The 27,969-nt window shown below is 42.8% G+C and overlaps 2 protein-coding genes across 2 annotated transcripts; one reads left to right on the top strand and one right to left on the bottom strand.

The window, feature by feature from the left end:
* Nucleotides 1-15,964: 15,964 nt before the first annotated feature.
* fam43a (family with sequence similarity 43 member A) lies at nucleotides 15,965-18,102 on the bottom strand. Its single transcript, XM_069153463.1, has 2 exons — nucleotides 18,033-18,102; nucleotides 15,965-17,916 (listed from the first exon to the last, which is right to left on the bottom strand). Exon 2 carries the CDS (start codon nucleotides 17,885-17,887, stop codon nucleotides 16,847-16,849), a length of 1,041 nt encoding a protein of 346 aa, XP_069009564.1. The 5' UTR covers nucleotides 17,888-17,916; nucleotides 18,033-18,102; the 3' UTR covers nucleotides 15,965-16,846.
* Nucleotides 18,103-19,552: 1,450 nt separating this feature from the next.
* On the top strand, nucleotides 19,553-27,915 carry lsg1 (large 60S subunit nuclear export GTPase 1). Its single transcript, XM_069153473.1, has 14 exons — nucleotides 19,553-19,760; nucleotides 22,439-22,565; nucleotides 22,978-23,098; nucleotides 23,474-23,560; nucleotides 23,765-23,851; nucleotides 23,952-24,012; nucleotides 24,399-24,575; nucleotides 24,799-25,128; nucleotides 25,362-25,463; nucleotides 25,552-25,695; nucleotides 25,838-25,961; nucleotides 26,273-26,352; nucleotides 26,974-27,147; nucleotides 27,302-27,915. Exons 1-14 carry the CDS (start codon nucleotides 19,662-19,664, stop codon nucleotides 27,479-27,481), a joined length of 1,893 nt encoding a protein of 630 aa, XP_069009574.1. The 5' UTR covers nucleotides 19,553-19,661; the 3' UTR covers nucleotides 27,482-27,915.
* The last annotated feature ends 54 nt before the right edge of the window (nucleotides 27,916-27,969 follow it).

Genomic DNA, 27,969 nt, shown 5'->3' with positions numbered 1-27,969 from the left:
CAACCCAAAATGCTGTTAACCCACGTTTCCCATCCAGCCGCCAAGATAAGAGGGGTTGTGCTGCTCTGGCAGGCAGCGAGCCCCTGCAGAACAACAATGAGTTCTGCCGAAGACACAGAGAGCTCAGACACATGCAAAACAAACACGCACATTCTCGAACACATTCTCTCTCGCACTCTGTAAACATGCGTGCACGTGCACATCTTTTTCTTCCTCCCACACAAACAAATGAACACAGTTAGTGATGTGCATACAAGGCTTTGGTTATTATTTTTAGACCAAAGCTGCTGATATGAAGTATTTTTAAATCTGTCCAATAATAAATAAATGAATTTCCACCACATGTTATTTTTGTCTTGGTTGAAACTCATCCAAATTTAAATTTTACACAACCTTCTTTGATCGTAATCCAAACAGGTTAGGAATCCATTATATCAGTCGGGCGCCACCAGCATGAATAGTAAATGAGTACAGGGGAGTTGATGCATACACTCTGGAGACATAGAGGAAAATACACAGGAACAAATAGACTCGTGCGTACACGTTCACGCCGTCACTTCATTCTTCAGACCCTGAAGTGTTTATTAAAGTTGGGATAAATGACACCAAACCAGCGACAGCAGCGCAAACGTTCGCTCTCAGGGGAGGACTCCGCCATCACTGAGCTAAATCTTATCCCACCTGGTTGTTGTTGTTGTTGTCATCTGCAGTGCTGCAGCAGCTGTTTTTAATTGTGTTCCTGCATATGCAACACTTGATGGGTTTTCTGACCTACTTTCACCTTCTATATTTTCTGATTTCATTCATCTCTCTTCTTCCTCCCTTTTCCAGGTTAAATGGAGGAAGAGAGGGGGGAGGCAGGATGTAGGGAATTTGGCAAATCACTTGAACTGTGAGTAACGATTAAGGACATTCCTTGAAACCTAATCAAAGTCGAGCCATGTCTGTTATTAGGCTGTGTTGGATCTCAAGGCAGTTAACCTGAGAGCTTTTGAACTAATGTGTCAAGTTGCTCCAGATTTACCCATTTAAATGAGGAGCTTTGCACCACTGCGGTGGGGTTTGCATGGGTACGATCTATTTTACAATCTGATTCCTTTCATCAAAGCCCTTTCCATGTAAATACCACTGTTGCTAGTCACGCACAGTATACGAGTTTGTGTTCAAATGTCACTTTAGAACTCAAGTTCCATCCCATATTTGCTTGTTAATTATAGTTATCATCCACATCACCAGGCGTTGCTCAGAATAAATTGCTATAATGAATCCTCTTAGCTCTGTAATGCACAGATTACATAGGCGGAGTATTATACAAACCCATTTCATTAATTGGTTTGATTTAAAATCTTGTGTCCACCATGTATCCTGTGTGTCTGTAGCAATGACCTTCTGACTGAAGTTTCATGTGGTACATACCGACAGACTCAAAACTTTAACTGCAGTAAAGTTTTCTTTTTTTACCCAGAAGTCAGAGGTCAAATCAGCGGTTCAGATCAGCAGCTTTGGAGCTGGTAGGGAGACATCAAACAGGGAGTTGTCATAAGATTGGTTGGTTCAAGTCAAACTTACCCATAGCTACCAAAATGTGGGGGACCTATTTGTGGTCCAGTTAACACATTGCCTGGATATAAACCACTAACTCTTCACCTGCTGCAACTTCCCACTTTTTTTTAACATCAACTTTGAATGATTTTCATTTAGGAGCTGTGAGTATTTTTGATGCCACCACTTCTGTTGCTCCTCCACCTCTTCAGTTACTGTTGTACCTTATTCTCTCTCTGCCTTCTCTTTGAACTTCATTCTCATTACTTTCCTTCTTCCATCTCTCTTTTTCTCAGGCTACTGGAGGAACGCCAAAGTCCTCAGAGAGGCCAGATATGAGCGGCTTTGCATTCCAGTCTGCGCGGGTGTGTCAAGGTGGGCAGGTTAGATTGTGCAGGTGGTGGAGGCACGTGACTCCTCTGGTGACAGATGGGAACAAGACTCAGAGGAAACCACCTTATTGTTGTTGGACTAAAACAACAAACCATCCCCTAAACGTTTGTACTTTAAGTTGACATGAGTCATCATGGCAAATGTGTTTCTGCAAAAGACACATTTCAAGTACTGCCATGAGGCAACTAAAGTACGCCGACACACTCTGCACATCCACTTAGCACGAACATGTGAGAGCTGTGCTGTTAAATTTGTAGGAAAAGAACTCTCTCTCAGCAGCTCTGTGTTTTTACACTTTTTGGTTTTACACAGACAAAAGCACACAAAGCTACACTGTGAACTACACACACACATACACACAAGTGCAATTCTATTTAATCACAAGAATCCTGACCGGGAGCATTCCTGTCGCACAGAGTTAGTGCCATTTGCTTATTAGAGCAAACAATGGTATCTGTCAATTTCATTTTCATAAGCTGAAAGATTACAGGGCAATGTGCTTGTCCTCGGTATCCAGTTCAGCGCGTTGCAGTTCCTCTGCTTTCCCACGTCTGATAGGCACCATGATGTATTTGAGTTTAGCAAACTGGTTGTTTAATGCATTCAAACTCGGCTGATCTTTCCCATCAAGCAGAGCTGTGAATGTTTTCTGGGTTGCTACGTATACTGTGACTCAACAAAAATTGGTTGCATGTAACACAACCACGGAGGACAGTTTGTGTTATTGTTTAGTGGCACATTGTCAATATGGAGGACCCTGAGTCACCATGGTGTCATTACTCACATTAAAGAACACCCTCTCAGCTATTATCTCCAAACCATTACAGAGGAGCCCCTGCTCAGCCCAGTTTTAATAACATGCTGCACCTGAAAGTCTACATCACTGTGTCATTACTAACTACTGTTTATGCTGATTCGATATTGTGAACTCAACAACATCGCCTTAGAAATGATTGACTCACAAATGTGCACAACATACTCGTATAATTTATACAGTGTAGCGTGTAAATGAAAAATATTCGCACAAAATATTCCATTTTACACTTTCATTTTTAAACACAATACAATACACCCAAGCAAACACATGCACACACACACATAAGCTGCTTACATGCACTGTTTACAAATACCATGTAATGTATTTGCTTGTAAAAGTGTATTCTTGAATATGAATGTAAGCTATATTTATGTGTGGGCCTCGGCTGCGAGGCTGGATTACTGTTGCTTTGCTTCTGAGAAAATCCGGTAGATGCACCTGCATTGTATTTGTTTGCTTTTGTGTTTGTTCAAAAGTATTTGCAAGTGCGTGAAAGGGATGGTGTGAGCTTGTTTGTATGGTGTCTCAAATTCTTTGTGTGTGTGTGTGTGTGTGTGTGTGTGTGTGTGTGTGTGTGTGTGTGTGTGTGTGTTTCCAGGTAGAGGAAAGAGGGGGCAGTTTGCAGGAGGAGGCCGAGAATGAAATGAAGGAAACGGGAAGGAAATGACGAAGGCTCGCTAACCCTGCAACACTGCTACTCTCCCTGATACACATACACATACACACACACACACACACACACACACACACACACACACATACACAGCCTGCTGTCGTTGATTGTGGTACAAAACACAGGATCTCAGACACAGGATGACAAACACTGAACTTTGAGAATAAAGAGAGAGAAAGAGAACACATGCACAGAGAACAGGAAAAGAAAAAAGACTGACTGATAGGAGACAAATTCTAACTGAAAGAAGAATAAAAAAAAAAAAGACACAAAGGTGGACAGACAAAGAAGGAAAAACAACCACACAGGAAAAGTTAAATGGCTCTTTGAAACTTGCATTCTCCAGATTTGTGCTACCTTCGAAGCAGAAACCTCACAGCAGCTGATAACACAACTTTTTCCTTTTTGTCAGCATCAGCATCCCATTTTTCAAACAGCTGTCCGCAATTATGCTCTCAAACATCAGGACATTTTTGAGTGGGAGCTGGTAAATCTTGAAAAAATAAAATGATTATTGCACATTTGACGGCTGAGCAGGGGCAAACAAAGCATTGCGTGGTAGTGGAGGAAGCCACATTGATAACCCAGCGAGCTGGAGTGGAGCTGGAGTGGCGACATAAACACAACTGCCGCCACCACAACACGACATGCCCGGATCAAACAGGAGCAGGACATGTTTCCCATTGTTTGTTTTAACCAGATCAGCAGCATCTAAATCTCAGAAGAGCTACATCGATTCAGGAATAACATTCAGGCCAAACATGATTCATCTGCAGAGGCCCATACAAAAACAAGAAAGGAATGTGAAGGGAAGGTCAGAGGTCACCACAAGAATGTCATTGGCATGTTTGTTATCACATACCTTCACATAAATGTGAATAACTCAGTGTATGTGAGGGCATAGACACATACTTTGAAGAAATCTGCGTTTCTTTAAGAACAATCTTTCAGCTCAGCAATGTTAATTTGATCCATTTTGTCTCTTCTGGGATTCATTTCCTTCATTTCTTGAAAACGGAGTGGAAATGTTTCTCTTACATAAGCTCATAGGCATTTCATATTTGATATAGACTTGATATCTTGTTTTTGTGTTTCAGATGTGTGTGTGTTTTTGTGTTTTCAGTTGTTCCTGTGTCTGTACACTTGTTTGTCCAGTCGGTGTGTTTGTTCTTGCATGTCCTTGAATCATGTGTATCGTGAATAATGTGTTTGTGTCTGAGGACACAATTATGCATTTAATCATGTGGGTGTGTCACAAAACAAATACAGCATGCTTTATTCCATCTATTTTTGTGCTCTAATTACAGTACATTTTGCACCACGTGGATATTTGCCACCAAATAAAAACCAGTGATAGATAAACTAAAGATTTAAGGCATTTTAATGTGCTCACAGATCTAAAACTGTCACACTATTTAAGAGATTACTAATGATAACTGCTGTGTTTGCTTTACTTAATTATTAAGGAGAAATCAGCTTTCTGCTACGAGTTAATAAAAGACAAAGTCCAACCTTTTCATGAGAACTTGCTGATCTAAGCACACGATGTAAGGTATCTCTTACACAGGAAAAATCCCCTGGTGAACAGGAAGTGATGCGTTTTATGGTCCTAGCAGCTGCAACAGGGGGATAAACTGAAGGAAAACTTTGTAGGTGGGAGTGCATGCAGTAACAACTCTGACTAACCTCCAGTGTCTCAAAGCAAACGTGGAAACTGTAGCAGTGAAATCTGTGTTTAAACCCAAATCAAAGATGATATCTATGTCCAGCCTCTTTAAGCTTTACCTTCAGGTATACCAGTGGACAAAGTGGACATAGCAACAGCCAAGGGCACTGTGTATTTCTTAGACTGTGTGGCTCATGGGACTTGATGTTAATTCCACACAAAGAGCATTGTAGAGGGGGTTGAGATTACAGTCTGGCTGTGGAAGTGCAGCAAGGTTGCTTTGTTGTGTCCTGTGGCTCATGGGCTGTGTCTTAAGAAGCTTTAAGAGGCTTGAAGGAGATGAGCTGCCATCTGGCTTAATCCTGAACAGTCAACCACACTCGGTTGATTGGGAAATATGTTGACACCGCTGATGTGGTGTGATGCAGCACAGGACTGCAGGTGACTCAAAGCCTGCTTTCTCATGCCTGAGAGAAGACTGCATAGCGATGGAGTGTCAATACTTATTTTTTAATCTGATCTAAAGAATCAATAGATTCAATAGAATGTACATATTTGAAGAATCGCCACTTTTGAGTGGCTCAGTGATCCTGGGAGCTATGTTGTCTGGGGCATCAGCCTTTGGTAGGGTCTCCCAAAGCAAACTGCTCCCAGAGGAGAGCCCAGACTGGTTCAAAAGATCCCCGATGAATCGCAGCCCACGGACTTCAGCCACCTCCCCCGGATCAGAGAGACCGGGGACCCTCCTGGAAGGGGAGCTCGCCAGTGAATGCCTGGTGGCCAGACCAAAGAACTTACGAGCCGCCGTCTGAGCGCCGCCGTGTTGGAATTCTTGACGGGGAACAACAGGGTCGCCTCTATGCGCCTGCGGGTTGCAGGGAGGAAGGCTCTGACTGTTGTTTGTGCTTATCACAGTTCGGAGTATCCGGCCTTCTTGGAGTCGGTGAGGGGAGTCCTCTACCGACTCCATAGTTCTCCTGGGAGACTTCAACGCTCATGTGGGCAACGATGGAGAAACCTGGCGGGGGGTGATTGGGAGGAACGGCCTGCCCGATCTGAACCCGAGCGGTGTTTCGTTATTGGATTTCTATGCTAGTCATGGTTTGGTCATAACAAACACCGTGTTCAAGCATAAGGTGGCTCATAAGTGTACCCAGTACCAGAACACCTTAGGCTGAAGATCAATGATCGACTTTGTAGTTGTATCAGCTGATCTGTGGCTGTATGTCTTGGATACTCGGGTGGAGAGAGGAGCAGAGCTGTCAACTGATATCCACCTGGTGGTGAGTTGGATCAGATGGCGGGGGAGATGGCTGGAAAGACCTGGCAAACACATAGTGAGGGTGAACTGGGAACATCTGGCGGAGGTCCCGGTCCGAGAGGCATTCAACTCTCACCTCCGGAAGAAATTCTCACACATCATCCCGAGGGAGGTTGGGGACATGGAACCAGCGGACAATGTTCAAAGCTTCTATTGTGGACGCGGCCGCTAGGAGTTGTGGTCGGAAGGTCATCGGTGCCTGTCGTGGCAGCAACCCGAGAACCTGGTGGTTGAGACCAGGGGTGAGGGAAGCTGTCAAGCTGAAAAAGGAGGCCTTTTGAGTCTGGTTGGCTCAGGGGTCTCCTGAAGCAGCTGAGTGGTACCGGCAGGCCAGAAGGGCAAAAACTCGGGCATGGGAGGAGTTCGGGGAGGCCATGGAGAAAGACTTTCGGTTGGCCTCAAGGAAGTTCTAGCAAACCATCCGATGACTCAGGAGGGGAAAGCAGGGCCTACCCCAGGCTGTTCCCCCTCCCGGAGAGGAGGACTGCTGCCTCGGACTGGGGATTCAGTAATAGTGAGTGAATTATGCAGGATAAATAAAGGGTACCAAAGAAAATAAAGTGCAGCGTCACTTGGTGGAGTTCATTAATACTTTGCAAAAAGAAAAGTATAGTTTGGGGAATTTTTTTATGTCTTTAATATTGGAGTTGAGGAAACCAAAGGCAAATAACGTGAAATTCTAAATATGTAGTAGTCAGTGCAGGAATCACAGAAAAATATGTGACTCTTGAATATTTTTTCTTTGTTCATCACACTTCGCAGCTTCGATATGCCTGTTAAAATTTGACAAAAAAAAAGCTAAATGAAAATGAAGGCTTCTCTCACCATGTGTAATCTGAAGCATTAACCAGGAGCAGTCCTCTGGTGGTGCTGCCATGTTGCATCGTTTGTTTTATATGTCTGTGAAGATTGTCAGTCATCCAAGTCACGATCAATCCAAGTGTTATTCAGTGTTATCCAAAGGCAACTGGACTTTATTTAGAGTTTCTTGAAGACATTTCAACTCGCATCAGAAAGGCTTCTTCACTTCTAACCGAGGTGGAGTTCCAAGTTTTAACCTCTTGTAGGGTCGTAAACACCTTGAGAGTTGGTGGGTGGGGTCACATGTGAGACCCATGTGAGTTGTTGGTCAACAATAGTCATGATATAAAAGGCTTTTGGGTCCTTGACCAACCCAGGTATAGTGTGACTCCTTCAGGTCATGTAGGTAACCGAGGTATGAATGATAGTTTATTTTTCTAGGCCGGGATCTGAGGACTGCATAAGTGGTGTCGTAGAACATCTTCTCGATTTGGCGATGGTCTTTCCAGTTTGATATTGATGGCTTCTGACACTCATCTTTCAAACCATCTGCCTTCCATGGACCAAATGTGCATATTGGTATCCTCAACTGAGTTTCTGTTTAGCAGTAGTTTGGTTTTGCAGTATGGCTGTTTACGGTTTCACACACCATCTGTGTCAAGTTCAGTAAAATCCCCGCAGGGAGGGAACATGCAGGCACCTGTCCTTCACCCTACCAGGCTGCCTCTGTCAAAGGCCTGCACACACTTAACTAAACTTCATTTGGTCTTACCGAGGCTGTTTAATCTGTTTTAGCTGTGAAGTAGCAGCTCTTCTCTGTTTAAAATATCTATACAGTGAATTAAGCTGCACCCACGCTGTCAGTCATTGTCCTGTCAGTCATTGTCCTATCAGTCAAACATGCAGAGTAGGAGTCAATCAAAATGAGTCCTTGACTGATTCAAGGAAAATTAAGTCAAACATCGATGTTACTTTCTGACATCAGCCATTAAAACCCAACAGAGTACAGTTTAAACAGTATCAGTAGAGGATCATGTACCTACAGTATATTTTTGCACTTGTGTTGTTTTCATTTTAGTATGACTATGAGGACGTTTTTTAGAGAGGCAACAGATAAACATTGCTGAGATTTCTGTGAACAAAAGACTCTGTTTTGTTTACATTCCCCCTTCAGGGAGACGCATGCTTTGGACTGTCTGCCCGGAGACACACAGCACTGAATGCTGGTCTCTTGGTGTGGTTTCTTCTGATGTTAAGTCCTCAGACCTGCTGGTCATGGGAACAGGGTGAGGAGGTGCAGTGAATTCCAAGAATCTCAAATTTAGCTTGGCTTGTGACACTAAACTAAAAGGTAGTCTTTTCTAAAGTGCTCACGAGCAAGGCATTCAGCCCTTCCTAGGGATTTTCTTTGGCCAACAAAAGCTTGCATGTGTTTGACACCTGACCACTGAAAAAACAGGAAAGACTCCCAAACCTGGTTTTAAAATGGTTTTAGATGAAACTTAGATTTCAGAAGCAAATATTGAAATATGTTTGATACTGTAAATGATGAACTTTAAGATGTTTTGTCCAGCAGCAGCACTAAAATGCCTAATGTATAAAAGTCTAATATTTTTATATACATTAAAATAAAATGAGTCCAAGCGATTTTGTTACATGAAAACAATTTAACTCTAATTTTAAGAATGTGACATTTCTTCTCATGTAAGTCATACAGTCAAACTAAGTACAAAGACACACTCATTGTTTAACCTCACGTAGACTGCTATACCACATCCTGTACAATGTGCAGTATGTATATATCCCCTTACAGAAAAAAAATCACATGGATTTAACATGTGCAAAACTCATGTGACTACATGACACATGTGATTGTGCACATGTGAAACATGTATTTTGTACACGGGAAACATGTAGTTTTGGAACATTTCATGGTGAAATGTTGGAAGCCCATGTAGATTCACATGTGAAAACTTTCCCACATATTTTCCCCATGTTATGATATGATATGTTCCAACATGTGGTAAACAGGTGTCATACATATGATCACATGTGTCCCAGGTGGTCAAATGTGAAAGTGGTGTCTTAACTGTAAGGGTTGTTCATGAGTAGAGGCAGTAAAAAAGCATCATGTCATCTCTTTATGACAGCATTATTTTGACACACAGTAAACTCTGTAGACCAGTAGGTATGGCCCAGCTGTGTCATGATCAGCTTTGAGCTGGGAATTCAATCAGACAACTATGGATGTCAGATAATGCCGTGCTATCAAAACACTATGAATCAAACAGACAGTCAGTGAAAGCAGAGAGCCTGATCCCTTCTCATGGTAAGAGTCCATCAATAGCTGGTGGCAGCATGCCTGTACACAGTACCGTGCATAGAACTGATCGACATACGGAAGTCAGGATGTATCTATCAGTAACAAGGTCTGTCTGTAACAGGTCACACAATCAATGGAAAATTCTGATTTGATTGTCTAATCAATGGCTCTGAGCTCTAGATGTCTCCCAGTTAATATGTCACTGTGTTCAAAACCAAAGGACCTTCACTGACACAAGGTGATAACATCTAAGAAAAATCTATGTGTGGCTCAAAACAAACTCCCTCATCGTGGCGTGCAGCCTTTGGAGCTTTGACAATAAAATGTCATGTGATGAGATAACAGGCATTCATCAAACCACCGGCAAGAATTTTTACAGGAGCTCAAACCTTTACACTTTTAAGTCAGTGATCTCAGACTGATATATTTGAATATATTCATATAGTTTGTTCCACAGATGTACCACAGAGGCCTGAAGCATTCCTGTCAGCAGATAAAAGCACCTCCAAACACTCACAGGTACGCTCACAACATGCACGCACACAGAAACATGTGCATCCTATGGGACAAGCCTGAGAACTGAGCTGTTGGACATTGCATCTGTTTCCTGTCTATATTTGAAACAGGAAAATTACACATGTGGATTTCACCATAGTTTCCTCACATTTGGACAGATCTGAAATATAGGCCGCAGTATCTGGTGAATAAAGTTTCTCAAAGGCTTCTCACTGTGCTTTTTACTCACTCAACATAAAAGCTGAAGAAAAACAAGCATTTTTGGGGGCTGGATGTACCTCCAATCTCCCCCTTTACAAAACGTGCTGATCGGTATCTCATTAAAACACTAAAATAACCTCACAAATCTCTTTTTGGATTCTGCTCCCTGCTCAGACAGCTTGTCTGTCTGAGGGTCACCCCGTGATTTTCTCTCCCTCCTCTGTTATTATTCCATTTCCTCCCTGTGAACGGAAGGACTGAAATAACCCTGCTGAAATCTATGGCTCTCTGGGGGCAAAGCCTTTGTGTCGGAGCAAGTGGAAAACAAGAGCAGCGGTGGCTGAATGGGACACTGCGAGATCTAGAGTTTCAAGGCCTCATGAGGCTCGGCCCATAGATACAGACACGGTTCATTACATGATCAGACTGTATGGAGACCAACTGAGAGGTGTCATGTGAGACACTCAGCATGAAGTCTTCACGGAGGAAATTGTGAGCTGGAATCCTGTCTGAGGTTGAATGATGGGTGCACAGATGAAATATTCTGTAAGTACCTGCAGCAGGGGTGAACTGAAGATGGAGAGGTTAAGATCCTGGCTCAAGGAACCTTCTGTGCCCCACAAAGTATTTTTCCCAAGCTTCTCTCATCATTTCCTCCTGCTTATTCCCTGATAAATGTCTGTCAGTCCAACACTTCGTCCAGACTCAAATATTTAACTGTAAAAGCTATTAGATGGATTGCCATGTAATTTATTACAGACATTAATGATTCCCTGGTGATGAATACTTATGACTCTGATGATAGCTTTGTTTACCTCCAGCCACCATGAGGTAGATATCTTAGGTTTTTCATGAAATATAAATTTTACACAGTCAATTATGCGCTCCTTGGGATTAACTGGAAAGACTTTAGTGGCTTTTCATCTGGTTCCCTCATCCGATCATTCATATGTGTGATACTTTGGTGTCAGGCCAAATACCTGCTCCACCAGCCCTGACTGTACTTTGTGCTTAGTGCTAATTTGCATTTTGCAATTTTATAGTGTGCTAAACTAAGATGATGAATATGCAGCCTGGTATCACGCCAAAGTGAGTTTTACACACATCAGTCTATGAGAGGATACCCTGACAGTGTCACATTTTGCGGAGTGAAAAGTACACGCATGTAGGACCAAGGTCGAAAAAGGATGTGACGAAGTACAAAGAGTGATAAAGCCCATATTAGGGGAAATTTGGAGAGCAGGATGGAGCAAACACGGGACATTGAACAACAAGACACGCGTTCAAGTCTGTGCAAAAGTTCAAGTTCAGGTTATTTTAAGTAACGTAAGTGAATTAAATAATATGTTCTAGCCTATTTAACGAACATAACATACATTACTTGCATAATATTATTCATTCAGACACTAACCAGAATCTTTTCCTAACACTATCCAAGTAGTTTTGGCACCTAAACCTAACTCAATTTCCACCATGTCACCAATCACGATCTTCTACGGAAGCTAACCTTATGGTTTTTACTTTTTACACCTTGGGTGTATTACACAATTTGGTGGGATACCAGGTTAGAATATGATGAACAATACACCCGCTAAACAGAAGCATGTTACCATTTTCGTAAGCATGTTAGCATGCTCATTTGCATTTTGCACAAAGCACCATCGTGTTAAAGCACATCCTCACAGAGCTTAGTTTTTCCCACAAATTAATTTTTCCATGTAAACGGTTCAATTTAGGTCACATCCAGCTTCCAGCCACCGATGCATAAAATCACTGACATCCATCTGAATGTTTCACAGACACAGACACCATTAATGGATGCACTTACTCAATAATTAAAGCATGTCTGTCCTTGCCCATCTCCACTTCCAGCACAGCAGCACCTTGGAGGACGCAGCACATGAAATGTTTTGTAAAACAGGTAAGCCTGAAAATGACTCGTGGCTAAAAGTGCCGTCCCCACACTCATTGTTTGCTTGCATACAAATACACACTCGAACTTACACAGCTCCTGCAGGGCAGCTGTCAGATTCAAACTAATGAGAGTTGAGGCTCTCACCATAATGGATTTCTGTCTCTCAGTCTGACTGTCTGTCTCACACACTCAGCCGTCATCCTGGGAATGTCACTGGTGGACTCTGACATTGACATAGTCTGACGCTGTCTGTGAAGGCCACGGTCAAAACACATCATGCTGCCCAAAAAAACAGACCAACAAAGTTCACTTCAAACTTGTCTTCAAGGTCTGCTGCACCTAAATCTATGTTGTGTAAAATTACCCTTTATCGTGGTTTCTTCAATTGTAGAGTGTGTTAATTACACTTCTTCATGCAACAAATAGCGGTGTTGTGCATCCAGATTGTGGTAACGTGTCCCCACCTGGTAAGCACAGTCAACATACAGCATCTAATTATAAAATGAAGGCATGCTGGGACACGTTGCTCTCTGCTACCATAAATTCAGATTGGTTGATATGTTTCCACCACCGAGGGAAGGTCACAGTCCCTCTGTGCTCTGATTCACTCCCTCTGACATCTCTCGTGCTGTAATCGGATCCAGCCGCACTAACTAACAGCTCTGGAGCTTTCCCAGCTCGTCTCATTCATTATAGACAAACAGATTTTGTTGCATGGTTCAACATTAAGCTGTGCGGCTGCCTGGCACTGGTGTTGATCTGGTACAGTGATGGCCTGCGGCGCCATTCAACTGGCTGATAATTAGGAAGCTCTGCTCGTCTGCTTGTGTGTCTGGTCAGACCCTCACTGTTAGGTCCAGCTATTGTTTGTCTGGGGACAAATGAGTGCACTTAAAGCTATTTCCTTAGTGAATTATGGTGTGGTTGATTTTTTTTGATGAAGGGGTTTCACGTGTTGACATTGTATCACTGCACAGAGCAATAACTGGCATGTACCCAGAGAAAACTAGATTCATTGAACCCTGTGAGATGCTTTTATTTACAGTGTTAGAAAGTAACTATACTCAGGTACTTGTACCTCATTTAAGTGTTTAAATTTAATGCAACCTTCTGCTTCTATTTCAGCACATTTCAGGAAAACGTTGTATTTTTTATTCCACTACATGACACTGCAGCCATTATTTGTCAATTTTAGTTACAGATAAAGAGTTTATGTACAAAATGTTTGATGTGTTTATAAAATAGACAAAGTAGAAGTGTAAACCACCTACAAGTGTATAGAATAGTTCAAATTGCTCCAGTGACATATCAGTGATAAACCAGTGATACAATAGTTTATACTGTACAATCATAGAACCCTTTTGAAAGGCAACATCATGTATGATGATTACTTTTGATACTTCAAATTTTCTGTCAATTGTTTCATACTTTTATTTGTCTGTATTTGTTTGTTGTGAATGTGGACTTGTGCTTGCAAAAGAGTATTTGGATCGGGTGTTATCACGACTTTTACTTGAATAAACTATCTGAAAACGTATTCCACCTCCAACAGAATAGACTAGCTAACCACAGTAGGGCTGAAAAGATGAGTAAATTTTTCATTTAGTCCATTGACTAAACATTTATCTGCAATTAATCTGTTTTGATTAGTTAATAGTTTAGGTCCAATGCAAGACAAGGATACAAACATTTCCACTCTCAGCTTCCCAATAATGAAGATTTGCCACTTCTCATCGCACAAAACAATGTATTTGAAGACACGGCCTTGGGTCGCTCGAGATTGTGGAATTTCTCCCGCTTATCCAATATTTTACAGACTGATTAATTCAAAGAGTAATCTTTAAATTCATATTAATTAAGAAATGGTTGTCAGGTGCATCTTTTAAGAGCAGTTTTGTTGTTTAAAGAAGTGAATTCATATTGTTATATTTCACTGTACTTAAATTCCTGACACATAAAAAGACACATTTTAATGATCATCCATCATCCAGAAATTTTGTATTTATCTGTCCACTCCTAAATTACAGTTTGTTTTTCAATAACAAAAGACAAGCAAGCATTAAAAACCAATCCACTTAACTTCTGGAATGGATAAATACTTTTCTTGTTGAATGTGTTGAATGTGTCACCTCTTTCCTTGACCTACTGCCAGCCACAAATGTCTGACAGTAGGTCAAGCAAACACCTGAGTGTTTGTCCAAGGCAAAGCCAACGTCAACCAACTGGCAGACAAGAAATAATTTCTTGTCTGTCAGGAACTTTGCTTTCTTTCTCAGCACTTTGAAAGGTGTTTAACAACCACTTGTCATCAACAAAACACTTCCAAACCATTAATAATGTGAATGGGCTGGCTGCACAAACGGCTGATATCTAGGTAACCCCGGGAGATTGTGAGACAGTGATTGCCAGAGGAGACACAAGGTGGGACACAAGAAAGGCTGAATGAGAATGTAGGTCACGGAGGAAAATCTAGCTCTAAATGCATTGAGCGGCTGTTAAAGGCAGGAACCGCAGGCAAATGCCCTGTTGCTCTGTCTTTATGTTTATGAGGTTATAGTGCTGGCTCTCCAGTAATTACATTAGGCTGGGCTCATACTGATGATGTCATGCTGTGCAGCTGGTACAGACAGGGCATCACACCACATGAGGAACAGAAACTTAACCATGTGGGTTTTGGTTCTCTGTTCATATTTCAGCTCGATTACTGTTCAACAAACCACAAATAAGGCAGCAACAGCCTAGATTTAGAGAGAGTGTATTTGTGTCTCCAAGAAGGATATCAATTAATAATGAGCTGCTGTGAAGCTTTTTATAGACCACACCGACCGCTGGCTGAAATACATTAACCTTCTGTCTGTGGATCTCATTCCAAGTCCATGGTGGGAGTGTTTTTGTTTTCAGTGAATACCTCATCGTGGCCAGCTGGTGAAACAGCTTGTCCAGATAACAGTGCGTGTATCCGACCTCCTCTTGGCCTCCATGACCCTATTTCCTCCCTCCTTAGCTCTTATTCTGCCCTGTTAGTGTGCAGTATCAGTGCTGGTGAGAATACACGCTGCTAATGTACATCAGTATCTGTGTTCGTGTTTGACTGTCTCATCCAAAAATGACTGGCAAGTATACTGTGTGGCATATATGCAGGCGTATTGCTGTCTGTTGAAACGAAGTGACAGTTACACATCTTTCAGCAGGAGAAATGGTGCCACTGCTGCTAAGTCATATCCTTTACTTACCACAGGTCACGTGGTGGTGTGAGAAGCGGCGCTGTCTCTTTTGCTCTAATATGAAGCCTTGCATGGTGACATTTAATAGAAGGAAGTAATCTAATCTTTAATCAGCGGCACTTCTGTTTATTAGCTGAAAAAAAAATATGAATGAAATGTACCTGCTGACTTATGCATGATTCTGCACTGCAGCATGTAGATTAACAGTAATGTTTAAAATATGATCTATGGTGTCTCGCCGAAGGAGGGCCGATCTAAAACAGTCTGTGTGTTGTTAAAGGACTTCTGGTGCTACTGCTGCCTTGTCATTAGTGGACCCATGTGATGTTGTAATAGCTTGTGCTTGTGGTGAAGTCTGCATGTGTGGCCTGCCTTCCCTCAGGCCAGTCAGTATGAATGGGCACAGCCTGTTCCCTCAAAGTAATTTGGCTGAAAAGGATAAAGATCTATCCAAAACTATGAAATCAAACTTACAACAACACAGATCCTCTAACACTACAGTTAATGTCGTGTTCTTCTCTCTTCATCATTGTTTCACTTTTATTCAGCAGTGTCTGTCTGACCTAATTTTCAGACATTCAAGGTAAATCCCCACTCAAAACGTGGCCTACTTATTATAACACAAATCTAACCGACATATAACATCCGACCACTTTATATAATTTTCTTTTTTTTATTGATAATTCTTTGAGGTTCACATAACAAACCACATTATATATATTTTTTTTTAAAAATAACATATTTATACTTAAAACATCTTTACATCTCAATACATAAAGGTATTTTCTCTTTTGCACAGCAAAGATATGACATTTATGTTTCAGACAACATACCAAGAGACATTATGTACATTGTAGTCAACATAATACTTCAATGAATAGTACAACAGTGCAAAATAAAAACTGGTGAACAGGCTGTTACAAAAGCGCCCTGACGGGGAAATTAAGGATGCCTGTTTCGACCCACTGAACCACTGAAGAACAAAACGTGCTGTAAAAACGGAAAGGTGTTTTTGGATCATGATGCGCATGTTTCACAAAGAAAAATGCCTTTTTCATATGAGAAAAAAAAACGTTGGGTAAACAAGCTGGATGCTACAACAAATCCTCTTAAATAAAAGAGATGGAATTAGTGCTGTGCGTCTGAGGGCGCACTGGGATTTTGTTGGTTAAACCAGACTTCTCTCAAATGTGCATGTACTTGTTTTTCTGTTTTTTTTTCTGCGTTTACACTATCGTCAAATATCATTTAGTAGCTCAACTATATGCTGCATTTGTCCCAGAACCCCAGACGATCTTTTCTGGATCCTCTCAAGAGTCGTGGAGGCACAGTTAAGACAAACAATCTCCAACTCGAAGTTAACAACGAGTTGCATTGTTCAACAGTAAGCCACGAGTTAGTGTTTCTTGTGGAGACATCGTGGCTCAACAAAACAACAAGAAATGCCAGAAGTTTCAGGCAATTCCCTGCACCTTCACCTCCTCAACCCCATTAGTGAGTGGAGGGGGCTCCTGGTTGCTCTCTATGGAGGATTCACTCCCCGTGCTCTCTCCGGAGAGAAGTCTGGTGACTCTGAGGTCCGCTTTCAGTGTCTGCACGTCGTTTCCTATGCTCATCTCTCCCAAGTCATTAATTATCTGAGTCAACTCCTGTTTACCGTTGGCTACACAATCACGGTCCGTGTCCAGAATGTCCTCACATTCAAAGTGCATCGCTTTCTCCTCTTCTTCCTCCCCGACCAAGTCCTCTGTGATGGAGCCCAGCTTGGGCGCGCTCCGGCTGCGCTCCACCGGGGGTTTGTAGTAACACTGTCCGTTCAGCAGCTTCCTAAGCGGGACCAACGGGATGGTTTGTTCCCCTATGAGCTGCTGCTGCTGGTGCCTGGCATCGTCCCTCCGCTTTAGTCTTTTGAACTCGGCCAGGGCTGTGGCCGAGGTCTGGTACAGCAGCAGCGCCATTGCCTTTGCTTTCTCCGGCTTGGACACCAGCACTGCGTGGCAGCGCAGCATCACGGCCTTGTGCTTCATCTCGTGCCTGTATATCCAAGCGAAAATCTTAGGTAGCCGCGGGTCCGCGACGCAGTAGGTTATCCGGTGCAGCAAGTACAAGTGTCCCGGCCTCCTGGCCTTGTCATCCACATGCACCATCCGGATGCCCTGCGAGCTGATGGTCAGCCTCATCTTAGTGCCGTTCTTTCCCATCTCGCTTTTGCCCCAGATCTTGCTCACCGCCACGTCTGTGCAGCCGTCTCCTTTGGACTGGATTGTGGTGGCGTTGCCCAGGTAGAGCACCGTGTATGTGGGGTCCTCACTGGTGATCTTGACCTTTTTCCTTTTCGACTTGAACATGCTGCCCACCCTGTTGAGTGCGCTCTCGGGGCAGGACTTGGCGAAGGAGGTGAGCGCCGAGTAGTTGAGACTCACCGCATAGCCCTTCTGCTTGGACTGCTTGTCTTCCTCAATCAGGTCGAACTTATTCTTCTTCCAAGGCAGCATTTTGTTGCTGATCCCAGTCAACAGTAACACTGAGAGAGAAAGAAAAAAAAACAACTTTTTATTACTACTAAATCCTAGAAGCGTTTGGTCTCTGTCGGGTCATTTATGAGCTACTCTATGAGAACTGAACGCAAAGAAACCGTACATCATCTGTCCATTTTCTGAAGTGCTCCCATCCATTGTCATGTCTACCGTCCTAACTCATTGCAGAGCAGTGTACAGTTTGACGGACTGGGACAAGTTTCACCATTTATATGCAGGAAGAAACCATTTCAGCGTGACTGCGGGGTGGAGGTGGGGGTTTGGAGGGGGGGTGGGACTGAACCAAGTGAGAACACACCTCTATTGGAGACTGTTCATTGAGTCGCTCAGGTTTTTCTGCTGCTTCCCCTGGCTGCTGCACAATTCTTTTTATACAGTTAAAATAAATACTTTTTAAATGATTAAAAACTGCTACAGGCATAAACATTGATTATTTAGGCTAAGTTGCATGAAACAGTTAGACATCATAACATTTAACAACAAAACTTTAACATTAGTTACCAAAGACACCTGGTAATAATATTTCCTTTTCATATTGCTATGCAGAAATATCACAAATCTAAATTCCTGTAAGTTATAAGTGGAGAAGATTGACACATGAAGCGATAATTTCTTCTAAAATGTCAGTTGAATACAAAAAAATAAAGTCTCCGTATGGGTGATGGATTTGTTTGTCACATTTCCACCTCCAACAAATGAGTAAAATTACACTATTTGTGTGTGTGTGTGTGTGTGTGTGTGTGTGTGTGTGTGTGTGTGTGTGTGTGTGTGTGTGTGTGTGTGTGTGCGTGTGTGTGTGTGTGTGTGTGTGTGTGTGTGCGTGTGTGTGTGTGTGTGTGTGCGCGTGCGTGTGTTTTAACAATTTTTACAAGTTAGATTTAGAGTAAATTTCCCTTTAACAGGCCTTTGGATACTCTTACAGAAATTTAAATTTAAATTCCATGTAAGTGCTCCTCTTCCTCAATGAAACTAATTAAATCAACGTTAACGTTCAATAATCTTGTACAGCATATAACTCTTAAACAGACAGTATTTACGAGTCAATGTCAGTTCTTCCTATTGGTTTATCTGAAAAGTAGCTTTTATATTGAATGTGAAGAAGGTAGAAGACCCACTCTGATTTTGCTGTGTTGTGCTGCCATCTGTTGGTCCTCTTCAGAAGTGCGTTTGTTAATCTTGTGTGCGCGTGTGTGGGAGAGGATTTATGTGTTACTTTTGTGCAAAATGAACCAAACCTTTATTTTGAGAATTTCATTCTACTTTGACATATTAGCGAGCTTTTCACAAAGCATAACTAGTCAGGTATTTACAGAAACCTGACCAGTTATCCATCCGGAACCATGTTACCGTCCGTGTTTCTTCAGGGCGCATTTAATAGGTCGGCAGGTAACAGGAATGTACCACCAAAGACATATGCGTATCACAGATACTTTACTATCCCTGCCCACAATAAAAAAAAAAAATGAGACATTAAAGTATCTCAAGAACTTGTCAGATTTACTAATCAGTTTAAATATGAAAAAAAATAGCTGTTATGAAATACCTTTACGTTCCAGCGTTACCCGAATGGAACTGTCCGTATATTGACTTCATTGGTTTGTCCCACTTCCGGTTCTTCCGACAACAACGCAGTGCACATGGAGAACAGTAGCTACTGACAAATTCGGTGTTTTTGTTCTCTTCAGTTTATATTTCTGCAGTGCTTTGTGACGTAACAGCGTCAGAAGTGATTATGGGCAAGAAGAAGGCAGGTGGAGGAGGCGGACTGGGCAGAGCTCTGATGAAGGAGCGACTCCAGGCAGGCCGAGGAAACAAGAGGGGCAACACCTGGGTATGACGCGGTTACAACGTGCTCATGTTAAATACGTGAAAATATGTCATAGAAGATAGCTGTCTGCCAGTTCATAATATATTTGTATGCTCTGACACTCGTAGGTGTTACATTAGTATGTTTCGTTTGCTAATGTCAAACTCCCTTAGGAAGATGCAATTTTACTGATAATTTGCACAGAAGAAATGTGAATTCACGAATCTAAACGATATTATTAATAAATAGGCGCCTGCAGTACATTTTGTCTTTTAAATATATTATCCAAGAGCATGTTTTACTCGTCATTTCAAGGGGTGTATGTTCGAAGAGATGCTGGGCCTGCTAATATTCAACACGGTGTGGTTTGGTGCAAGACAATAATGGGAATATAAACCTTAACAGCCATTTGGCAAAAATGCAGTATGTTACAGAGTTACTTTTTTCTATTAGATATGCTTCTTCAGTAGTACTCACTGCAATTCAGACTAATGTGTAGTTTGTTATAATTGGCCCCCCTGGAGAGCTACGCACAGCGGATTGGGGGCCATTGTTATTGTTTACTCGCGTGATCAGCTGTTCGCGCTGAGTAGGCCTCTACTGCTGCTGCCCGGAGCGAGGCCTGAAATCCCGGACGAACTTCGGAGAAGACGTCGGGGTTGCAGAGCTGGAGCTCAGCTGAAGGCGAAGAGGAGGAGATTTAAACCATCGGTACCGGCGATCTTAATGGGGAACGTGAGGTCGTTGGGCAACAAGACGGACGAGCTCGGCGCGCTGGTAAAGACCCAGCGGGAATACCGGGAGTGCAGCATCATGTGTTTCACCGAGACATGGCTGCACTCACATTTCCCGGACCACAGCGCGGCCGTACCCGGCTTCAGGACTGTTCGGGCGGACAAGGACGTTGTGCAGAGCGGCAAGAAGAAAGCTGGAGGGATTGCAGTCTATGTGAACGAGAGGTGGTGCAATCCCAACCACGTGTTTGTGAAGGAATGTTTCTGTAGCCCGGACATTGAACTTCTAGCCGTGGGGATGCGCCCTTATTATTTGCGAGAGAGTTCACGTCCGCCATTGTTATCGCTGTGTACGTTCCTCCATCAGCTGATGCAGAGGCAGCAGTGGACACCATCTACTCCACTGTGTCCAAACTGCAGACTAAGCATCCCGGTGCATTTTTGGCAGTTACTGAAGACTTTGACCAGTCTGGATAAAGTACTGCCAACTTTGCACCAGTATGTTAACTGCCCCACCCTGAACAATAAAACTCTGGACTTACTGTATGCTAATGCCATGGATGCATACAGTGCTACTTCCCTTCCCCCCCTTGGTAGATCAGATCACAACCTGGTCCTGCTGACACCAAAGTATGTTCCTCTGGTACAGATGCAGCCTGTAACCACCAGGACTGTGAGGAGGTGGACACAGGAGGCTAAAGACGCTCTGCAGGACTGCTTTGAGTCCACGGACTGGGATGTGCTGTGTGGACCACATGGGGAGGACATCAACAGCATGACGGACTGTATCACAGAATACATTAAATTCTGTGAACACACCACCGTACCATCCCGGACTGTACACTGCTTCCCCAACAACAAGCCGTGGATCACAGGGACGAGCTCAGGAGAGTTCAGCATGACCTGAAGGAGAAGCTGAGAGAGGTCAAGGACTCCTACAGGAGAAAGCTGGAGGCCAAACTCCAGCAGAACAACGTGAGGGAGGTGTGGACCGGTATGAAGGAGATTACTGGGTTCAAAGGGAGAGAGAGAGACAACCAGGGGGCTCCCTGGAGAGGACCAATGAGCTAAACTGTTTCTTCAACAGGTTTAGTTCACCACCCTCATCTGTCTCCTCCACACCTTACACCTCCAGAACACCTCTGCTGCCCCCCTCCCCCCTCTGCCCCCCCTGGTGAGCTGCATAGAGCCCTCAATCTCAAAGGGCTCTTCCTCCAACGACACCAGGTGGACATGGTTGAGGAGTACAAGTACCTGGGTGTCTCCATCGACAACAGACTGAACTGGAAGACCAACATCAACGCTGTCTACAAGAAGGGGATGAGTCGACTCTTTTTCTTGAGGAAACTTCGATCCTTCAATGTGTGCAGCAAGATGTTGGAGATGTTCTACCAGTCTGTTGTGGCCAGTGCATTGTACTTCGCTGTGGTCTGCTGGGGGAGCAGCATTGGAGCCGGTGACACCAACAGACTTAACAAACTGGTTAAGAAGGCCGGCTCCATCATTGGCTGCAAACTGGACAGCCTGGAAAAGGTGGTGGAGAGGAGGACGCTGAGGAAACTATTATCCATATTGGATAATCCTGACCACCCTCTCCACCACCTGCTGCAGGGACAGCGGAGCACTTTCTCCAAAAGATTCCTCCAGCTCCGCTGTCACAAGGACAGATACAGGAGATCATTCCTGCCGACCGCAATAAGACTGTACAATAACTCACCTCTGGCAAAATCCATCACACAACAATAACACTGTTGTCTGTGTTACTTGGTTGTTTGTATATAATATATATAGATATATACTGTACTGTATATACTGTGCATTTTATATTTAATATTTTTTACTGCTATTTTATTGCTTTTTATTATTCTATTATTATCTTATTGCTTCCTGTATGCTGCTGGAGTGAAAAAAATTCCCCTCGGGGATTAATAAAGTAACCACCTAACCTAACCTGGTTCACGTTTCCAGCTCCACACCAGTGAACTGAACGATGGCTATGACTGGGGACGGCTGAACCTGCAGTCCGTGACAGAACAAAGCTCCATGGATGACTTTCTGGCCACTGCTGAACTGGCAGGAACAGAGTTTGTTGCAGGTAAGCAAAACCCCACTTAAACTCATGTTAAGTTTTTCAGTTGTATATTGTACATTTTGGTTCTAGCCAAAGAATGTAGGTCATTTTCACTTACTAATCATGGCACGCTGTACTCACGGTCCCAATACGTACCATTCTCTGACATGGTTCAAGTATACAGACATCACATCCAACTGAATGCGAATATCACTGTTGATTCTTGTCTTTCGAACCAAATTCGCGCTGGTTGCTAACCTAGCTAGTTGTGTGTTATGCTTTGTTGTGTTTGTTGGATTTATCCACAAATATAAAACTAACAGAAGTGTTGTTGTTTTTTTCTGTGTCCTAAAGAAAGTTGGAATTTGAGACGTTCAAAGTTTATTTTGTTTTGCTGCTATTTCTGCCGGTTTAATTTTTTTCCTTGTTTTCCTAGAGAAACTCAATATCAAGTTTGTGCCAGCCGAAGCTAGAGCAGGCTTATTGACAGCTGAGGAGAAAACCAAGCTGAAGAAGCTGCACGAAGACAACAAGCATTTCCTCAGAATTCCCCGACGGTAAGTTCAACAGATTTGATTTCATAATGTAGCAAGGTTGGTGCCACCGGGGTCTCTCCTGGACACAGATGACACACTCAGTCTTACGTTCAGGTGTAAAATGCTTTTATTTGCCCGGCCCATACACCAATGTCCTCGTGCAACCGCTTCCTCCTCCTCCTCCTTCTCCCTGCTCCCCTTTATTAGGGGAGAGCTCATCAGTCCGTATTCGGCTCAGCTGTGCTCATTACACCTGCCCGGCACCGTTCCCTGAACCACTCCTCCCACTCTCTACCCACTGCAGCTGAGCTAACCACACCCCCGCCACCGCACATAACATCGACGTCTACAGCATTTTGCATTTGCAGGTGTCATTATGTCTTTCCTTGTTTCCAGCCCCCACTGGGATGAAAGCACCAGTCCAGATGCTCTTCAGCTGGCAGAGAAAGACAGCTTCTTGGAGTGGAGGCGAGAGCTCGCACAGTATGTAATATATTCTCACTTCTAAGCCACCTTTTCTAATAAAAAAAAGCAACGTGGCGATCCAGTGATTGCATGTTAAATAACTCGGAAATGTTTTCCACATTTAAGATTTTTTTTTTGTTACATTTTCTAATATAAAGCTTATCATACATTTGTATTTGATTATCAGTGTTAGTAATCTAACTATAAGTGTAATTTCCAAAGGCTGGAAGAAGAACAGAAGTTAATTCTCACCCCATTTGAGAGGAACCTTCAGTTCTGGAGACAGCTGTGGAGAGTGATCGAGAGGAGGTACAACCAAAATCCATCTTCTGCTGCCGTCAGTTCGAATCTGTCTTTAATGTCTTCATGTGATGCTAAAGGCAAAGTCATTTTCATGTTTTGCTTTTAGTGATGTTGTCGTTCAAATCGTCGATGCGAGAAATCCTCTGCTGTTCCGATGTCTTGACCTGGTAAGTGCTTTACTTGTCTTTCCCATGTTTCTTAATGACAGTTGTCTGCGTTAGGATGCACATATACATGGTCAAAGTGCTGGTGCATTCATTTTTATACAGTTACTATTTCATTTTATGCTTTTTGTTGAGTATCAACTTCTTTTGTGGTTTTATTCTTCACCGAGTTTTTCACCTCCAGAAATATGTTCAAAGACCTTCATTTAATTGTTTTTAAATTAAAAAAAAAAAAAAATTGAATATAAGAACTAAAACCAAAATTTCTTTAGTTTCATTTTCACACCAGGATAATATGAGAGCCTATATTTAGCTGTGGCATTGTATCAAGTTGAGCTTTTGGGTGATGTTGCTGTAACTCGTTCTTTTTCCCTGTTTTGTGCCACCAGGAGGCGTATGTGAGAGAGGTGTCAGGGGACAAGGTGAACATGCTTCTGGTGAACAAGGCAGACCTGCTGACCCGGGAGCAGAGGCAAGCCTGGGCCAAGCATTTTGAGAAGGAGGGGCTGAGGGCAGTTTTCTGGTCTGCGCTGGCTGAGGGCGATAGGCTGGATGCCGAGGAAAAGGTGAGGAGGAGGAGGAGGATGCTTCATGATCTGTACTCTGAGCTGTGGATTATATTGTTTGTGTCAATATATATTTACAGTCTTTGGATGAATATAACTCTCTGGACTCGCATTCCTTATTCATGGGGAGCTGGATGTTATCAGATTGTTTTGCAGAAAAGATTTCAGCATGTTCAGACTGGTTTCTGCCTATGAACATAGTTGAAAACAGCTCTTCTCACAGGGCATGGAGGTGGATGATCCGGAGTGTGTAGAGAGTGATCCGGAAGAAGGACAGCCGGATAATGAAGACCTGAGTCAAAAAGGAGCAGAGGAAGAGGAGGGAGAAGAGAGTGATGTAGAGGAAGAGCAGCGGGAAATGGTAACTGTGGATGAGGAAGACTGGCACACCTGCTCAGAGAATGAATGGGAAGCAGAGGAGGGGGCTGCTGGTTCATCCAACAAATCCTTCCACAACTCAAGCCGACTGCTGCACAAGGATGAGCTGCTGGACATGTTCAAGTCTGTTCACAACGGACCCAGGTCTAAAGAAGGACAGCTGACGGTGGGACTGGTGGGTAAAATAATCTGTCTATCAATCTGCAATAAAATGCAAGCTGTGATCAAGTTACACTGTGAATTTTTTAGACTGATTATTTCATTTTCATGGATGGAGATTGCCGGAATCAGATGCAGTAAAAAAAAAAAAAAAAAATAGTTTTTGAGGGATGGAAAGAAGCTCTACACATTCCACAGCACCGACCTATTTCTGACTTCTTAAATTTACATCCTGTTTGTATTCGACAGGTCGGCTATCCTAATGTGGGAAAGAGTTCCACCATCAACACTATTTTAAGGAACAAGAAGGTGTCTGTTTCAGCCACTCCTGGACACACCAAACACTTCCAGGTACAGGGACACTCACCACATGTTTTCAGCTCATGGATCACATCAACAAAAAGTTGAAGTTGTAGTTTTTTGTTTTGTTTTATTCCAGACCCTCTATGTGGAGCCAGGCCTGTGTCTCTGTGACTGCCCAGGTCTAGTCATGCCCTCCTTTGTTTCTACTAAAGCTGAGATGATCTGCTGCGGGATTCTGCCCATTGACCAGATGAGAGATCACGTACCTGCAGTCTCCCTTATATCCTTCATTTTACATAAAACTAGAGTCAGCTAATGCCGCTGACATCACTTTACAATGTTATAGGTGTATGTTTAAATGCCAAACCATGTGCATTATCAGTGGACGCTTGCAGTGCTTCGGTCCTTAATAGATTTTTCACATATGTCAGTCAGTCCCTCGGCACGTGTTAGAAGGCACCTACGGCATCAACATCATCAGACCACGAGAGGACGAAGACCCCGACAGGCCCCCCACCTCCGAGGAGCTGCTGATGGCTTATGGATGTGAGGCTTCCAGACATTTATAGTGTTTCTGTAGAGAATAAATCAATAATAGACAACAACTGAACTCTGAATAGAAACGGGATCCATCACCTCGTCTTTATATTAGTTTATAGAACACTGTGTCATAGACTTGGTTCTATTTCTTGTTTCCCCTCTTCATGTCTTTTTGTTTATTTTTCCAACATCGTTTCACATGAATGTGTTTTGTCTATTTTTGTGTTTGTATGTTGCGCTTTTTTTTTTTTTTTTTAACTGTGGTTGTAGATAAGAGCTGTATAAAGTTTATTATTCTGTCTTTTCTTGTATTTCAGACATGAGAGGTTTCATGACAACGCACGGCCAGCCTGATCAGTCCAGATCAGCGCGGTACATCCTGAAGGATTATGTTAACGTGAGTTTCACAGCTGGGTCAGATGTGGGTTCAAATGAATACAACCAGGTTGCTTGTTTTTGGTTACTTTTCTTCAGTTGGTGGGCAATTTTTGAGTCACAGCGAGGGACTATGCACCGAGTTCTAACATGTATAAACAGTCTCTTAAAAGTCAGTGGAAAAGACATCTAAATTATGAATCCAACCAGCAAAATTAAAGTGATCTTTCACCTCCAGCTGTCATATTACATTTCATTTAGCTGACGCTTTTATCCAAAGCGACTTACAACATACCGATAGTACACCATTGGGAGCAATTATTTTAGGGTTCAGTGTCTTGCTCAAGAACACCTAGGCATGTGGATAGGAGGAGCTGGGGATTGAACCACCAACCTTCAGATTAGTGTGCAACCCACTCTACCGACTGAGCCACAGCCTCCTCTGTACAGCTGTATATTTAAATAGACAGTAACGGCCTTCCATTGTGTCATTTCAGGGTGTAGCTGTTATGTAAAATTATTTTGCAACCAGTGATTAACATTTTATGATTTTACCAATTGTTGCAATCTCATCAATTAATTAACTCCAAACATGTGAATCCTGGATGACGCTCACCAACACTCTCAATGTTTACCTCTGCAGGGCAAGCTTCTGTACTGCCATCCTCCTCCTCATATTGATGCTGAAGACTTCCAGCCACAACACAACAAGTTCCAGAGCAGAGATTTAGAAAACTGTGACCTCTCTACAGAAACAAACTCGCAGCATAAAATCAAGAGAATTGAAAATGTAGTTGACAAGAACTTCTTCCATCAGGTAAAAGGCACCTACTTACCTCTTACTCGTTTGGAAAAATGCCTGTATATTAGTTATTTTTGTCGGAATAACCTTGTGTGTAAGTATGGCTGCAGCTGAGAGGCTGTTTATTATAAAATGAAATGCTTTATTACTGATAGACTTCTCTCTTTAGGAGAATGTGCGGGCGCTCTCCAAGGGAGTTCAGTCCGTCATGGGCTACAAACCAGGCAGTGGACCTGTCGGCCCAGGAAAAACTCAATCAGAGATGGTGGTGGGCAAACCCTGGAAAAAACATGGCAACCGGAACAAGAAGGAGAAAGTACGCCGGATTACTAAGCATCTGGAGGCCTGATGATGATCTGAAATCGAAGCCTTTTAAATTGAAGAACATTTCAACCGAACTGGAAAACCCTCAAGTGCAGTTCACATGTGATTCCAAGGGAATTAATGCTGAGTACTACTGTTGGTAGATGAGGGCCCCTTAATCCTGCGAGTAGGGAAATGTCCGGCCATCTTGACATTAACTAATGAGGAGGGTAATCTGTCATGTAGTGCTCTGTTTTGAAGATCATATTGGTGCAATGCATTCCATCAACTGGATCACCAGTTGTGCAGCAGCTGATGGACTCAACATCCAGAGGGTGTGGAATTTATAAGAAATTGAAATAAAATCTTTAGTACAGTCAAAAGAGACCACACACTCTTTATTAATCAATAAAATTGCTGATTACTCCCTTTACTCACATAGTGATGATTTATGTTGTAGAATAAACTCAATATTCTCTATATACTCTCTGCTGTCACTTTACTACATTTCCATCTTTGATTAATGCTTCACTG

The sequence above is a fragment of the Embiotoca jacksoni genome, unplaced genomic scaffold, assembly GCF_022577435.1.
Source record: "Embiotoca jacksoni isolate LCO1_2020_lvr unplaced genomic scaffold, fEmbJac1.0.p SCAF_19, whole genome shotgun sequence".
NCBI lineage: Eukaryota > Metazoa > Chordata > Actinopteri > Embiotocidae > Embiotoca > Embiotoca jacksoni.
This window is presented reverse-complemented; position numbering and strand designations above follow the sequence as displayed.

Bases quoted from the DNA above. Each gene is read 5' to 3' on its own strand.
- lsg1 (XM_069153473.1), top strand. From the start codon at position 19,662: ATGGGCAAGAAGAAGGCAGGTGGAGGAGGCGGACTGGGCAGAGCTCTG. The intron at 22,566-22,977 runs GTAAGCAAAACC...TTGTTTTCCTAG, and splicing joins AGGAACAGAGTTTGTTGCAG to AGAAACTCAATATCAAGTTT. The intron at 24,576-24,798 runs GTGAGGAGGAGG...CTCTTCTCACAG, and splicing joins GGCTGGATGCCGAGGAAAAG to GGCATGGAGGTGGATGATCC.
- fam43a (XM_069153463.1), bottom strand. From the start codon at position 17,887: ATGCTGCCTTGGAAGAAGAATAAGTTCGACCTGATTGAGGAAGACAAG.